The sequence below is a fragment of the Anthonomus grandis genome, chromosome 8 (assembly GCF_022605725.1).
Source record: "Anthonomus grandis grandis chromosome 8, icAntGran1.3, whole genome shotgun sequence".
Taxonomy (NCBI): domain Eukaryota; kingdom Metazoa; phylum Arthropoda; class Insecta; order Coleoptera; family Curculionidae; genus Anthonomus; species Anthonomus grandis.
In genome coordinates, this window is record NC_065553.1 from 15,821,985 (window position 1) to 15,839,309 (window position 17,325).

The following is a 17,325-nucleotide window of genomic DNA, read 5'->3' on the forward strand; positions in this document are numbered from 1 at the left end:
CGTCGGCAACATTCGAGCGACATGTTGCTCGGGTATCGTGTTGATGTCGTGTTGCTTCGTCTGTATTGGGCCTTACTGATAAATACTCTACAGGCAATAAATCTAAAAAATGTTCCTAATGATTTTAACCTTAAGCAACTAAATCCAACAAGATCAAATACACACTCATCCGCCCTAACTGACTTAATAATAACTCAGTTGATATATCAGACCGAATGATTTAGTATATATCTTTTTAACCTTGCTAAAAACTGAAAATAACATAACATAATCATTTCCATATAATGCAAATGATATGTTACAAAAATTCGAAGTCAGCTACAAAGAAAAATAAAAGAGAGACTTTCTTTACGATATTACTAAAATTTAAATCGAGAATGTTAATATTCCTTTAATAATCGAAATCAAAAATCTGACTTATATATGACTTAAAAAACACTTTACCCCAAAATTAAATATTACCTTTGGGACATTCTTATGTTATTCCTACTGCTCTTGCAAGCCAATATAAAAAAAATCCAAGGAGTTCAACACGCTTGCATGATATGTTCTTGCATATTCCATACCGTAATCATATTACTTATTATTCCTGATTACCTAAAAAATTATTTAACTTTTTTTGAAAGTACCCACAAGATCCCCAATTTCTACCTTTTTAAAAATCCATTACATCACTCGGCAAATTACAAAAAAAACATTTAGTTTTATTGCTTCTAATATGTGGAATAACATTTCTAATCTGATAAAATCTCTTTCAATGAGAGACTCTCACTGTCTAAGATAAGAGAAGATAAGATCTAAGATATTAAGATTATGCTTTTGCAAGCTCAAACCATTGTTTAGAGACCTGACATGTATAAATATATATAACTATTTTTTTCTCTTCTCTTAATATATAATTGAATTGATTTGCCGGCACTCGTTTAGCACCAAAAATATAAGGGTTTTTATTAAAGGAAATTGCGCTCCTCTCTTTCTCTTTTTTGAGAAATATTTCAAATAAAAATGTATTCATATGATTCGTCGTTTCGCTTTTTCAATTTTGTTGTGAAGGCGCCCTTAAGCTCCGTGATCACATGACGAGCATCCGACATTTTACTGTTAACATTGACATTTTTGACAGTACCAGAAAAAGATAAAATTCACAACAAACATGTCGTCCTTAAAAACGATTTGGAATTGTATGTTTTCACCAAAATTATTTCAAATTTACGGCGGCGGTCCATCAGAGGTGCGTCTCTTATACTACTAAATAGTCAATACGTTCGAAATCGACCTTAAATTTCCTAAATTTTTAGAGAGCCTATCAGCCACAACGTCTAGAAAAATGGGGCGACCAAGTCATCAATTCTGTAAGTTTTATTACTTTTTTTGGGTGTTTTATATACCGTTAATTACTGTCAACTGGTTTATTATATTTATTTACGGTTTTCCTGATGTAGTTTACCCAAGAAACAGAGGGTCATGTAATTTTGCATGTAGTAATAGGGGGCAATTTTTGTACAGTAATTTAAAGTTCATGTTATATCAACTTTGACAAATTGTCAATTATCAACAAGTAAAGTAAAGCAATCCTTATTACCATTAGTAATGTATGTTCATCCTCAACAAGTATTTCAATTATGACTCAAAAATCAAAATAAGAAATAAGTATAAAATAAAACAAGTTAAATCAAATCAATCAGATAGTAGTCATACATGCAAAGTTTATGTTTGTATGATATATAAGCAGGTTATATCTACTTGGTTTTGTAACTTGGTGAATTTTCAATCGAGATGATGTGGTTTGTAGATACATTTATTTGTTTTGATTCCAACAAACCACTTTCCAGTATTTTTTATACATGTAGGACAATCTCAAGTCATAGCTGGTGGGCTTTATGGCCACCACAGAATTTATATTTTCAATTTCATCAATATTAAGTTTTATGCAATTATCATCTCTACATTAACAATATTCAGATTTATTGTTCCAATATCAGTATAGAGCACTATCACATTAAATATTTATTTGTTAGAAGCTACATTACAATATGATTAACAGTTATAAGCAATATAGCAATTTATACTTGATAAAGCTAATTGAAGTGAATAATTTTGTATATTTTGCAATTCAAGTATATAGCCAATTGGACCATCAACTATGAGGCCCAAGTGCTTTGTTGTTTCAGGTCTTTCAATTATTTTAATTTCTATATTTGTTGAAAAATCATAAAATTGTATTCATTTATTATGGAAACATTTGTTGTAAGTTTACATTAATGTTGCTGTTAATTATTTCAGAAAAATAGTATTATCTGGAAGTGGGTAATCTCACCTCAAAAGTCCTGGCATCTACAGTGAGATTTCACAATTGATAAAAGCTTTTTCACTATTTCCTAATTTAACAAATGACAATCCATCTTTTATTTAGGTTCTTATGGCCAACAATTGGTCCATGCAAACCTAGTTAAAGGAAAACATTTATATTGATATATAAAGTTTTAAGTACAAAAAAAAATTCATAAGACAGACTAAAAGGCCAGATTATCAGCCTTCTTTATATTACAAAAGTGGGATTGGAGCCTACACTATATTAAACAAAACATATAAAAGTAGAGGCATATGAAAAACAAAAATTAAGCTGTTAACAACCTATCTATAGTACCCAACTTATTGTTAGCTTATTGCTACCTGCACCATCCAGAGAAACCTCTTGTTAAAATTGTTCCCAAATACTCTAATTTTTCTATTGGAAAGAATTTAAATAATTATAATAAATAATTTAAATAATGTAAATTAGATTTGAATCAGGATTTTTGTGATGTACTAACAAACATTTATTCAATTCATTCACTCTTCTCAATGAATCAGGAATTTTGTTTTGTTGTTTAATGTGAATTTTTTTAAGTTCTTGCCATTTCGGTTTCTGTATGACAATTTGGACTTTGGAAATTAATGTAATTATTATTTCTGGCCGATGTAGTAAAATTACATATTGTAGTAATTCCAATCTGTCTCATTTCTGGTTGGTTTGTATTTAAGGTATTGTTATTATGAAGCTCTTTCATTAGCCACATAGTGTCTGTGAGCCACTGTTGATATGGCTTTTTTTTCCAGAAATAACTAAGAAGAAATCTAGTATTTTTTCAAAATTTTCAGGGTTAGACCATAAATTGAAATAATACTTAAAAAATTCTTAAAAAATCATGTAATACTACCTTACCTGCTAGTGTAGCTAATAGTGTAGTACTGTCATTTAGAGTCTTTTCTATTCCAGAAGTTAAATTTTTTATGATAAAGTATAAAAATGCTGTGTTAACCATAATTATGTCTATTATTGAGTGATAAATGTAATATATAAATCTCTTGCAGATCTATGTAATCTGGAAGCTTGGAGTCTATACTAGTCCCTTCTGGGGCATTGTCCTATACAACAAAGGCTACTTTGAGCCACAAGGACTAGCCTTCATCTCAAAATTTGTCTTGATCTGCGGGAAATATCATTTCGGCGCCGGCGTCTTAAAGTGTTTCACTTTGTTTAAATTTAATGTACTATTTTAATTAGTGATACTGTGGTTTATAATTGCAAAATTTAAAGAAGTTGAGGTGATAAATTAAAATATAGGTTCTTAACCTAGCTTTTTTTATTTATATATGAACTGCGGACTAAAATTATATAGTTATACAGGGTGTCCAGAAATTACATCGCAATATTTTACCAGCTGCATCTTTATCTAAAAATAAGACAAAAAATTTAAATACAGGAATCTTGAAAAGTACATTGTTTTAATGTTACAGGGTGTTTTATAATTCCTATTGAAGATAGTTTTTTGTTAATATTTTAGAAACGCCTGGTCGTTATTTTTCGAAATTTTTATAGTATACTACTGTTATATTGTTACTAACTGATTTTATAACTTTTTATGCTAAAATGTATACAGGGTCGATTAAAATTAATGGTCAGCAAAGATAAAAATGTCAGTTTTTTTTTCAAGTCAGACTTTTTTTCTGGTCACTTTTCAATTATTTGGATAGTAAAATTTAAAAGAACCAACATTTTTACATAAAAAAGATGCTCTTGTCTTATTTCGATAGGAGCGCCCGTTTTTGAAATAATCAAACATAAATGTTTTGCAACCTACACTCATAAAGTATTTTTGATCACGCTGTGCACAATGCATAATGCTGTGTAAACCATAATTATGTCTATTATTGATAAATATAATATATAAATCTCTTGCAGATCTATGTAATCTGGAAGCTTGGAGTCTATACCAGTCCCTTCTGGGGCATTGTCCTATACAACAAAGGCTACTTTGAGCCACAAGGACTAGCCTTCATATCAAAATTTGTCACTGGAGTGGGTGTGATCCTGATAGTATCATTTTGTATTCGTAGCCTGGGCAGAGCTCAGAACTCCACCTATACAAAATTTTTAGAGGTTCTCAGTAGAGCAGATGAGAATGTGTCAATCTGTAAACCTGAACTAATGAAATATGATTTTGAGTTTAAGGCATGGCCTGTTGAGTATGATGTGAGTGATAGGAAGTATGTGGTAAGGTAACATTCGGTGTTAAATATACTTAACCAATTGTTTTTTAGGGCTATTTTAAGTAAACCTGTAAAAGTCACATATAATACTACACTCGAGTATTTAGTATGCTTACCATTTAAAGTCATAGCATATTTGGCCATTCATTCTTTTGGCATTAGGCTTGTTTATCCTGGTAGTGTTAGCATTTTGCAAACCATCTTAGGTAAATTAGTAGTATTATGAAATTTATAATTAATTTAAAATTGTAACAACTACAGATGGCAGTTTGCTGCAAGGGAGAAGCCGGCTAGTAGAATTTTACCGGGGTGAAAGATTTAAGATCAAATCAGCCGATGGAAACGTAGTAGATTCAATGTTCCTAGATCGAAGAAATTCCCATGCTCATGGAGAAACGTTGGTAATTTGTTGTGAAGGAAATGCAGGATTTTATGAAATTGGTACAATGGTTACCCCTTTAGAAGCAGGCTATTCTGTTTTGGGGTGGAACCATCCTGGGTTTGGAGGAAGCACAGTGAGTTCTAGTAGAAATTTATTCGTATACATCTTATTTTGTTTTTTTTTTTAGGGAATGCCTTATCCATCCCAAGAACAAAATGCTATTGACGCTGTTATTCAATTTGCTATTAACAAGTTGGGTTTCAGAGTAGAAAATATTATGTTTTTTGGGTGGAGCATAGGAGGTTATACCAGTTCTTGGGCTGCAATGACTTACCCTGATATTAAGGGAGTGGTAAGTGAGAAGATTAATCATACTAAAAAATTATTTGAGTTTTGTTTGAAAGAACATGTTTTCTTTTTTTTTCTGATACTGTAAAATTGAGTTTTTTGAAACAATTCGCCAACACACTTAAAATTAAAGCAAAAACAACCGGAATCTCGTGAGACAACTATAAAAGGTCTTTAAGCTTACCTGCCATTAATGTGAGATTTGAGTTAAAAATTAATTGATGGTATGTATCATTGTGTCTCTCATCTGAACCAGGTCAAACTTAATGTGCATTATTACCATGGTGTAAGACATGTGAGCTATTTTAGAGTTAATTTTCATAGAACAACCTATGCTGCTAATAACTCACTGAATACATACTTGTTAAAAAAACTGAATGTAGATGTATTTAATATTCTTCTAAACATTTAAAAGTAAACGTAAAAGTGATTAACTGGTATAGGTTAGAGTGTGGAAGATTAGAATAATGTTTTATTATGAATAAATTTAATGGAAGTGATTTAAGCATGTTTTCTGCAATAATTTTGTATATAACGTTATGCTCTTTAAATTGGAACAATAAAAACTTAACGAAGGAAAGGAATTGACCAAAAAACAGACTTATTGCAAAAACTATAACAAAAATGATCATGAAGTTTTGAGATAAAATTATGTTATAAAAGTTGATTTAATATTTGAAATAGATAATTTTTAAAATATTCAAACTTAAGGCAAAAAATTAAATTATCCTTACCATCTTTTTAAAACACAAAAACCTAATACAAATATTCGGATAACTTCCTGAGGCTTTTTCTTGATTATTTTAAAACCAGTTAAATGTTAGTTGATGATAATTTCATCTATAGGACTCAGTTAACAATAAAATGCCAAAATCTTTTGACTTTCAGGGTGTTTGTTACACTTTATTATACCTACTAGCAATAATTTAATAATTTTCATTATAGGTTATCGACGCAACATTTGACGACATATTGCCTCTAGCCTTAAATCATATGCCGCGCTGGTGGGCGCCCATAGTAAAATTAGCAATAAGAGAGCATGTTAATCTCAATGTATACGAACAACTGTCCAAATATCCTGGACCTATTTTGCTTATAAGGCGCACGGAGGATGAAGTGATTTGCACCAAGTAAGACAATGTCATGTACAACATTTTACCGCCCACTATAATTGAAATTTCATTAATTTAGAGAAGGTGAATTGTCTTCTAATAGAGGCAACAATTTGTTAGTTAAGATTCTAACAAACAGATACCCCTGCATCTATGAATCTCCTCAGCTTCAGATTTTAATGGACTACCTGGCAGTAACAGGAGCTAATCAAGGTTTGTGACCCGTCAGGTATTGTAGGACTGAAAATAATATATTTTTTTAATTATTAGAAAGAATCCTGCAAAAGTACAATGTAGATGAGACAGTATGTATGTCTCTACTTCAGTCATATATATCAGAATATTCAAAGTCTTATCCCATGAAAATTGGAGAGGAATTTAATTCTGCAGAGAAAATTCAAATGGCACTGTTTTTAGTAAGTTTTCTATCATACATCTCACATTATTAAAATATACATTTTTATTTTATTTCTAGGCAAGTAAATATTTAAAAGACTTTAAAGCAACTCATTGTGTGTCTTTGCCGTGGGATATGTTCTCCACACCATGGGATATAAATGTAGAATCTGACTATATATTTACATAAACTACTAATAATAGTAAAAAGGCATAGATATGTTTGTTGAACCTCATATCAGAATATATTCACCTCTAAAAAGATTGTTGTTTTTAATAAATAGATTATAGATAATTGACATTTTTCAGTGTTTTGTGTAGTATAGTCTTAAAATGCAGAAAAGCTAATAAAAAATTATATGGTTGTGAAAAGATGGTAAAGTATTATTTTCTGCTGATTAATTTTGTAAATATAGGCCGTTATCATTCTTTGAATAAATTAATTTAGAACTAATAAGTAATTGTTTTTTTTTAGAGTTTGATTTTTTTATTGGAAAACTGTGCTTATTTAAAATTAAATATTTTATAAAAAATAAAGCGAATACGTATTATATTCCGCGTTATTTCTTGCCTATGGTTAATAGTTTAAAACAATTTCCCTCAAATATACCGGCCAGACTTACGTAATTCTTGGGTGTGAAAATACATATGCAACGAAAATTAATAGTCAATGTGTAAGGTTAAAAAGAGAACCACAATACTTCTCCGATCCCCCACTCGCGCTTGCCGCTAAGAGCCTTATCACTCATCTCGGGCCGGACTTTAGTAAGTATAGGAGGAATAGGAGAAACTATCGTTCTCTTTTTATCTTGTTTATCTTTTTATCTCTTCGACTTGAGGTTTCAAGTTTATATATTGATTTTTGCACCCAATGTCGTTGTTGGCTGGATAATAGTGCTTCAATATACCAGAAATTGTCAAGTGCTTTCTCCTCATAAGGGAGCCCCTTCAAGGAATGTTAACGTAGCACACAATAATTTTTTTCCATGTCATTATTAATATTTATTATACATTATCATTTTAAGAGCAACACAAACTAAAAATTCAACAAAAAAACATCCCATCCCAGTCCCATCTCCAAATATCCCTGAGAATATTGGATATGTTTCGACCTATTAAAAAACATAAAAGAATCCTTCTGAAAAAAAAATCTGGTATGACCATTACTGGATTGTGAGCCGTGTTTAATGATTTTTTTTTTGAATGTCTTATGTGTTATTTTGTCAATTTTATAGACTTCCTGTTGGTATTTATTGTCTGGATGTTCTTTGGGGATTGTTAATGAATACTGTATATAATATGGAAATAATTTTTGCTTCGGTTAGTGGTTAAATTCAAATCAAGAACTAGGCAAGCAGCATTTTGTAACTAAGCAAATGATAAAGTTGTGGAAAAATTTTATTTCCAAGTAGATCGGACTTTTAAAAAATAAGTTGCCGTGGAACGGGGATATTTTAGACATGCGGCAAGTTTGGAAATTAAGTTTTTTTTTTGGTATATTGAAAACCATGCATCAAATGGTGTCAGAACGTAAATACTTTCGTCAGGCCTAAAAGGAAATGTAGTACACGTCGTTATGTTATATATCGATGGTATTGATATACAAAACCCTGTTGAAAGATAGGCAAGGTGGTCAAACTTTTAATGCTGCGGGTTTTGTGAAGTAAGCCAGTATGAATGTTGAAAAGTTGCTTTATATGTTATTACAACTGACAGGTTGTAAAGTTTAAAGAACTGACTGGAAAGAAACTATAAGGCATTTTGTGAAATGGAGCAATGTTGGACATATTTTTTGTAGCAATACAGCCCCTAGAAGTTGCATTTTATGCCCCATCAAAGGTTTCTGGCGGCAAATCCTTAAATACTAGAAAAAAAAGAAGGCTGAAGACTTGCATCAGTATCTAATATGCTCCCCAAACTTTTAAAACAACTACAACAAAAACTAAGGGTGAAACCTCTGAAAGTTTCATCTCAGGACTTGGATTTAATCGTTCAATCCATTGACAACAAAGGAAAGAATGCCATCTGGAGGTAATCCAAAGAGTGAAGTGGTTAACTGACATTTTTATGAAAATTGAGTTTTTAACATCAATGGATTCGTTATGAAATTCTACATGTCACTATTCTTTTTATTTTACAAAAACGAGTATTGCTTGTTAAGGCCTTTCAATCTTCTAAGATTTGGATAGACCCAACCTGCTGCCTTGCTTGAATCAGAGATCGCAAAAAAAACTCAAGTTAGACAAAGTAAAGTGGACAGTAAGAAAAATTGTGGTTCCATCATCATCTTCCTCCGAGGAGATATATTTTATAACCTAGAAAGTCCACAATATCACCGGATTATGGGGTTATTTTGGATACTTAATAAAATTTTTTTTTTGGGCTCCCTGTTATTGAAGAGTTAAATTATTTTTGTAGAAATAAATACACACATGCCTATCACAATTTACTATTCCATTCAAGAATATTCTGCTGTTCCATTCAAGTTTTCTTTTCAACAAAAATGCTGCTAATTTTAATCTCTTTACTTAAAAAGTTGAATTTCAAAACATACCATTTTTTTCGGTCCTAATGTACAAGCAATGCTAAGAAATAATTAGCCAGAAGTGGAAATAAAATTAGGTCTTTAATCTTTAACCAACATATTTTTAACTTATTGGGCACACTGTTTAAAAAAGTCATCTTATATTAAAATTACAGCTTGCTCTTTCTTTGCATAAAATTCATCATTGCCTGAGAAAATTCTTCTGGATCATGCTGTTTTAATCCTTCAATCTCCAAAGTTGTTGTTTCATTCAGAACATTTTTTAGATGATGCATTATCAACTTTTTACTCATTTTTACAGCTTTCGGCGGCAAAGACCCATATTTGTACAACTCTGTGATAAATTCTTCTAAATTCTTATGTGGTATTACCGCAGAAATTAACCCACATTGGTTTGCTTCTTGGGCAGATATTCTTTTACCTTAAATTACTAATGTTATCACTTGCCTTTTAACAAAAATTATGGGATAGCTTGTTACCTAATAATAATGCTTCTGAAGCCTTGCTTCTGCCAAATATTTGTGGATATAAGTAACTTGAACACCCTTCTGGACACAGCCCTAGTTTAACAAATGGAGTTTCAAAATATGCCTTGTCTGAAGCATACACTATATCACATAATGCTGCTGTTGTTGCTGCTACCCCAATGGCAGGACCATTAATTACAGCTAGAAAAAAAAATTATTCATAGGCAATTTTTTAATCAAAGGCATTTTTTTTTAAATGTTGCTTAATTGACCCATTATAAGAGTGAGTCACAGCCAAGGGCTATTACACCATTCACATTACACCTAATGTGACCCTTTGTATTATAGTAGTATAAACTTTATAATTAATAAAAAATCTTTTTTAACCTGTAATTAAATTCAGAAATTTTAATTGGTAAAAATCTTAGATAGTAGATATCTGAGAATTGCTTTTTATGCTTAGAACATTGACTGCCATGAACATTGAAGGTGTATTCAAGTTCTTATGGAATGTTTTTTTCAGTATGTAAATGGTATATGCAATGGGAAATTGTTAACATTTTTCTTTTATTAAGAATCACTGCATACCTTTTTTTTACAAGAAAAAAAAATTGGCAGAAGATATTTCAGACTTAATGTTGCAAATTCCTCATTCAATATTAGTGAATATGTGATTTATGAGAGTAAGATATTTAATCAAAGTAGATGTATATTTTAAGTGAAGATATATAGACTTTGATATAATCATTTACCATTAAATATGACAAGTTTTAATTTTTTTGAAATTGTTTATATGGCCAGTTTAGCGACTACTTTTGGTTGTTAGGTCATATTATGGTTTGAACAAGTTTGTGTGGTTTAGTTTGTCACAATCCATATTAGAATATAAAAATTACAAAATATTAATTGATCTTTTTTGACAAATAGAACCTCTTAATTATACAGACCATTTACTCCAGGCTAAGCCTACACATAACATGGGTGAGAAAGCTGATAGACTAGAACATTGACTGAAAATGCTTTAAATGGAAAATACACCAATCCCAAATCAAAATAGTGAATTTTATACCTTTCACCCAGTAAGTTTTTTTAATTAAAAGTCTAGAGACAAAAAAGAATAAAATAAGTAAAAATTAAAATTAGAGACAAAAACCAAAGAATACATTGACATACATTTAATATGAACAAATCCTATTGTTGTCTTGAAATTAGCTTCTAAGGTCTATTGGTTGATATTTTTTTATTATATGATCTATAAAGGTAGAAATATGCAGTTTTCTTCTATCATTCAAATAGAAAAGTATCATCCATTTTTTCTCTAAGAGACCAAACGAAAACAAAACAAAGGTAAAAACACAAAGTCAAAAATCAAAATTTTGATGAGACCGTGACTTTGTGTTTTTACCTTTGTTTTGTTCTATTGTTCATATTTACCAAACTACTATTCTTAACATAGAGAACAACTTATTCTAAATGAAAATCTCATATAATCACCATAATCAAATAAAGGTAAAATGAAACTGTCACATAGAAAATATGTTTGTTTTGGAGATAAATTATATGTTGTACCTACCTATTTTATCAATTAATTTTCTGTTTTCATTTGTAATCTTTTAATCCCTTGATGTGATATTTTTTGATAATAAAGATTTTGACATTATTTCTGTGCCTCAATTTCTCATTTTTTTAGAGTGGTTTCAAATAATAATGCTCATGATTGCTTGGCCAAAAATAACAATTTAAAGCAAAAACTATCCATGATATTATTCCACAGGTTTAACAAAACATTTTTGTCTCATATCTGTGATTAGTCTGTAAATTTAAATCTAATATTCCTTCTATTAAATTTATCAAAACATACATACCTATAAGTAATTTCGGGTAGTCAATAAATGCTTGAATCAAATTTTTAGGACCCTCAAAGACAGTTTCTTGATCAGCTTGCATGGCACTTAAAAAGTCATTGCCGCTGGAAAAAAACTCCCCAGATCCTGTAAGAATAGTACAGACAATTTTATCATTGGTTGCATCCTGATTTAAGACATTTGTAAGGTCTCTGTACATTTCTTGGGTAAATGCATTTCTCTTTTTTGGTCTGTTTATCACTATTTTGCGAACACCATCTTTAAGACTGAGTTTAATATGATTTTCATCCATTTTGTACTTTGTAAAGATTTATACAGTTTAGTCGTCTGCATTAAATAACTAAACAGTAAAACACATTACATGATAGTGGTTGTTTTTTTATTTTTACCATTGAACATTGAACCCATTGATAATGTTATCTTATTATTGTCTATTATCTAGTAGGTCCGCCTACTTCTTGTAAAAAAAATGATAATAAATGTCAGAATAATAATTGTAATTAGGATAATTATAATTTATATTGCTAATCAGCTGATTTTATAACTAAACAAAGTCAGCTGTCTGGAGTTTAGCAACGTTGCCAAGCTTTTCTGCACAAATATTTTATAATGATAAGGTAGTTCTACAGTTGTGTCTACAGACAAAAACAACTTTTCAAATACGGGTGTAGACTTCCAGTAATGATATATTTGTTTTCAATTATAAATATAATTATAGTAATTTTTTTACTATTTAAAATTAAAACAGAGGTCCTTCAAGAGTAAACCTTTAATGATTTTCTCTTAGAATTATTGGAATAGAAGGATCCCATGTGGGTGCTATATATTCTGATTTCACTAAGACTTTTGATAGAGTAAACCATAAAATTCTAATAAAAAAAACTAAAAGACATAAGCATTTAGGGTGAGCTTTTGAAGTGGTTGATATTATATTATATATCTTATAGGAAGGATTCGAAGCTTTCAATACACTAAAATCAATTGTTCCACAAGATTCACACTTTTTGGGCATTTACTCTTCAATATTTATGTAAATGATGTTGCTTCTTGTTTTATGTTTGCAGTTTTCCCACTATTTTCTGATGATATGAAATTTTATAGGGAAATTTAAATTTATTATGATAGCAACAAACTTCAATCGTAGTATTGCTGCAGATGTAGAATTTTTATTTATCATAACATTATTTCAGTGGAATAAACCCTGGAAGCATCGGATATTGCTTATAATCAGAGAAATGTTTTTAAAATATATATATTGAGCCACCGGATAGTAGTTTTTTAGGCGACAAAGATTCGACGGACCAGGATGAGGGAGGACTGGCGAATAAAGAATTTGAATTACTGACTGCAGGAGAAATAGTTCAACAAGGAAATAAGTATCGTCCAAACTCACTCCACAGGCATCTGAAAGCAGCTGTGAAAAAGATGTAGACTGAAGTGACCCTAAAAAAACCTTAAAACTAAGACCTACTGAACCGAAATTCATTTAGGGCGATTTACAAACCCAGTAACAAAGAGTTTGTATTAAGCAACTATTCCGAGTATAGCCAAAGGAGTGGTGTGCGCGTGTATTCAAGCTGTTTTTTTCGATGATTTGTCGCAAAAGATTATAACCGAATCCAAGAATTACCATTTACTAAAAAATAGCTCAGACCGCAAAATTTCAATCGATGAAGTAAGAGTTTTCATAGGAATATTTATCCTTAGTGGTATAAACGTTATACCGGCCAAAAGAAATTACTGGGAAAATTCATTCTAAGATTGACCCAACTGCCGTACACTTATAGGTAATGTTCGATTTGGGAATAACGATTGCTACCTTCATACTCAAACGGGATACTATCCTAATAAACTACGAAATTTATTAAGGAAAAATCTCTTAAAAATAATTGCTGAATTGGGTAACAAAAAGTCATTCAGATACCACATTTATGTCGACAATCTTTTTACGACTGCAAGCCTTTATATAGACTGTTTTCAAAATTTCATTGTTGATAAAAATTCAATTTCCGTATACTATTTTATAACATTTTTGTTCAGTATGTGTATTTAAAAATACTCTTACTATTAAAGTACTACGTAAAGGCCTAAAGGTTAAATGCCTAAATTAAAGGCCTTTCTTATTTACTTTATACACACATTTTGTAAACAGCTTCAAGTCATGCTTTGGACACTATAAATGTAACAAGCTAAATGCTAAAAAAGCATTATATTGAAAAAATTAATATTCTCGGCTTTAATGGGTTAAGTCAGTATATTATAGGAGAGACCGGGGACAAATGAAACAATTTCCAAATATTTATTTTGTTCTTTAAGAGAAAATAATATTTACAGCTAAAAAATTTTTTACAAGGACATTTATTAATTCCTTGTATATTTTAAATCGGGTTATTTTACTTATTATATAATGCCTGTAAGATATTAAAGGAAACATATAGCCTTGTATATTGTTTCAATTGTCCCAAAGATGGGGACAGTTTAAACACATACCAGGGACAGTTGAAACACCATTAAGAATAAACAAAATATTTATTTTAATACTGAAATAACATTCAATTTAGAAATACGAAGAAAAAAACATAACAACATAATAATTATCCTAATGCTGAAATAAAGATAAATTAGCAAAGTAGAATATTTATTCTGACATGCAGTTATATATTGACATGATAGATATACAAATCTTCTTGACGAGTGCATTCTACATGTGACCATTGGTGGCAATCAATGCATTGCACCCATTTTTCCCCTGAACGGCTATTGCTATACGATTCCAAACATACTAGACAAAAACAGTCTTCATGTCACTGCTGCTATCGTCCTGACTATTCTGTTGACGAGTTTTTTTGGACACTGGTGTTTTTGATGTATTTTTTGGATCACCAATTTTTTTTTTGCTTCATATTCTTGTTGAATAGCATCTTTTTCTGGTGTGTCCGTATAAATGGTGGATTTTCTACTTTTGCGTTTCCCTGTAGTTTTCCGAGGAAGAGCTTTTGGTAACGACCTTATTACCGCAGGTGAAAACACATCCAAAGAGAGGTTAGAGGCTGACTGGATACTTGTAGCTATGCAACTGGAGGCGGGGTGCTTGGTGGCTCTAACAAAACAGTTCCGCTCGTTGACGCTCTTGGAGAGTTAGAATTTATTAATTTTGGAAAAGAATCAGTGCTGCTTAAATCTTTATTCTCTCTTGAACCTACTGCCTGGACTTCTTGGGGAATATTTAACTGCAGATTTTCAGGAGCAGGTCTGTCAGTTACATATGATGGAACAAAATCTAAATCCGTAAAAATATCTCGATTAAACGACCATATACCAGTGCACTGGAATGAATGGATGAAAAAAATGGCGACTGTTTCAACCGCCCCCTGTTTCAATTGTCCCCGGTCTCCCCTAGGTAACGAATAACCTCTAATAAAAAAATCGTGAAAAGCAAAATTAAACTGTTTATCCAATATTAGTATTCCATATATGTGAAATATATTTAAAATATATAAAATGCCAAATTAATTCCACAAATCGTGGGCTTACTGCAAAAACCCTCTAAGTCCAATTTTGGTCGATTTTAATATAAGAGCGCAGCTAAGTCCAAAGTTTCATTTAGAATAGTCTGACAAAATCCTGTAAGTCCATAAAATTCCTTAATGGCTTTTTTTTATACCTCACAAATCGTTTAAGTCCAAAAACCAAAATTTAATACAGCTAAAATACTGTAAGCGCGCTTAATCGCTTTTTGTAGACTTTTATATTAGCAGTTAATTAATCTTTAACAGCAAAACCCTTTAAAATACTTCAATGAGTTTACAACACACAACAAATTTATTCCAAAATATAATAAAAAACAGAAATAAGAATAATGAAGGAGAAACTGTCAATTGGCTTAAAGTAAAATGCTTCAGATATGAGAAAAAAAGACCAGGGGTTATCTTGTACAGATACGATCATTTCTCTGAATTTAAAGAAATTAGTGTTTCTGGTAAAGGATGGCCAAAGATGTTGGAAGAAATAAATCTTAAAGATTTATATTCAAAAAAACTTTCAATAACACAAAAGAAAAAAAAAGTTTACTGCAGTTATGTAAAAAAGGTGACATACCTGAAGAGTTTCATGGTTGGTACAAATCATTGCCGGCATCAAAGACCGCAGTCGATTCAGTTCCTGGCTTTGAAAGTAATGATGTTTGAGTAGATTTCATATTTTTCTCCTTTATTTTATTTTAAAGGACTTTTTAATTTGTACCTTTTACTTGTATTTTGACTAAGGAATTAAATCTTATATCTTGAATAATTACTGATTTTTATTCTGCAAAAAAGCTCTAAGTCCATTTTTTTCCTCATTTTCTTATATTTTCTGGTAAAAAATACGAATATTTTAAATTGTTTATAGGTTAAGCTTTAGCTTTTGTTAAACCACATCCTAAATTCCCAGTTCCATTTTTTTTTAAATTATTTACTGATTTTTCCATTTAAATATAAACTTTAAACTTAATTTTCTCAAAACTATGGTATTGGGACTTAGAGGGTTTTTGCAGTAGGCCCACGAAATGTTATTATAAAAGAAAATTAAAAATAAAAATCTTTTAAGTCAAATTACTCAAAATAGTTATTTGTGTAACAAGTATGTAAAGTGATCCTTTTTTATGAATGTGAAACTTGTCGGCACAGAAATATTTGATTATTGAAATTGAACTTACTTTTTTATGATCCAATTAAATATAGGCAGACATTGGTATGTAAGGAATGCTAAACGTGTGTACCCAAAAATGAACGAAAACTAATTTCACAAAGTTGCCACATCGGCGCTGTTTGTTAGTCAGAAGTGTACTTCACTCTGATTAGCTGGATCGACCTTTTGATGTTTATAATAATGCGATTTTTGGCATTTTCAAGTAAAGCACACGACATTCTTTATAAAGTCGCCTTCGTGTCTGGTAAGCATTTTATAATCCTATCAGGATCAATTACTTTTCGATATACCCTGATATCTTTTTCAGGAAAGTGCAATTCGCACACGTTTAACTTTTTTAATGTAATCAAATACCTCTCGCCACTTTTGAAATCTATGTTCATCCTGCACAAACGAAAAAAATAAATTTACGCGAAACAGATTTTTGTATATAAATTTCGAAAAATACATGAATTAAAAAAAGTGATTCATACGTATATAATAATATACTTACCTGTGGAATCTTTTTTTAAAAAGAGTTAAAACCCTTTTTTTCCTGATCAGAACGAGAACCGATCGTGCAATCGCGAACGTTACAACGCCTTATTCCCATTGAAAACGATTATTTCTCAAAAATTCTCTTTTGAAAACGTCAAATTGACCCGAGTGAAAATAAAAACAACGCGCAGGGTAGCCAATCAGAGCGAGGCACATTTCTGATCAACAGCGCCGAAGTGGCTACTCGGCGAACGCAGTTACCGTTCAATTTTGCGTAATCGTCACCTCATTTGGGCAACGCGGAGATCAGCCTCATTATATTCAGTCTCCTTGGTATAGATGTTACATAATATTACAATGCCCTGAAGAAGTAAATAATTTCTTCAGAAATAATGTTGTATCATTCCTCAAATGTATTTGTGTAATTCGCGTTGTTCTGTAAGATTTTTGTAATTTAAGTTAAAAATTACATTTATTAGTTCTGTTCTTTGTTTAAAAATATTATTTTAAA

General features: G+C 30.7%; 2 protein-coding genes across 2 annotated transcripts; one reads left to right on the forward strand and one right to left on the reverse strand.

The window, feature by feature from the left end:
- The first annotated feature begins 1,108 nt into the window (after window positions 1-1,108).
- LOC126739908 (phosphatidylserine lipase ABHD16A) lies at window positions 1,109-7,228 on the forward strand. Its single transcript, XM_050445734.1, has 10 exons — window positions 1,109-1,231; window positions 1,299-1,352; window positions 4,226-4,530; window positions 4,585-4,739; window positions 4,795-5,048; window positions 5,103-5,267; window positions 6,209-6,393; window positions 6,455-6,588; window positions 6,646-6,791; window positions 6,851-7,228. The coding sequence occupies exons 1-10, from the start codon at window positions 1,154-1,156 to the stop codon at window positions 6,959-6,961; spliced, it is 1,587 nt and encodes a 528-aa protein (XP_050301691.1). The 5' UTR covers window positions 1,109-1,153; the 3' UTR covers window positions 6,962-7,228.
- A 2,150-nt stretch (window positions 7,229-9,378) lies between these two features.
- On the reverse strand, window positions 9,379-12,148 carry LOC126739913 (enoyl-CoA delta isomerase 3, peroxisomal). The gene is made up of 3 exons (XM_050445739.1): window positions 11,649-12,148; window positions 9,796-9,984; window positions 9,379-9,737 (listed from the first exon to the last, which is right to left on the reverse strand). The coding sequence occupies exons 1-3, from the start codon at window positions 11,938-11,940 to the stop codon at window positions 9,466-9,468; spliced, it is 753 nt and encodes a 250-aa protein (XP_050301696.1). The 5' UTR covers window positions 11,941-12,148; the 3' UTR covers window positions 9,379-9,465.
- Window positions 12,149-17,325: the final 5,177 nt, after the last annotated feature.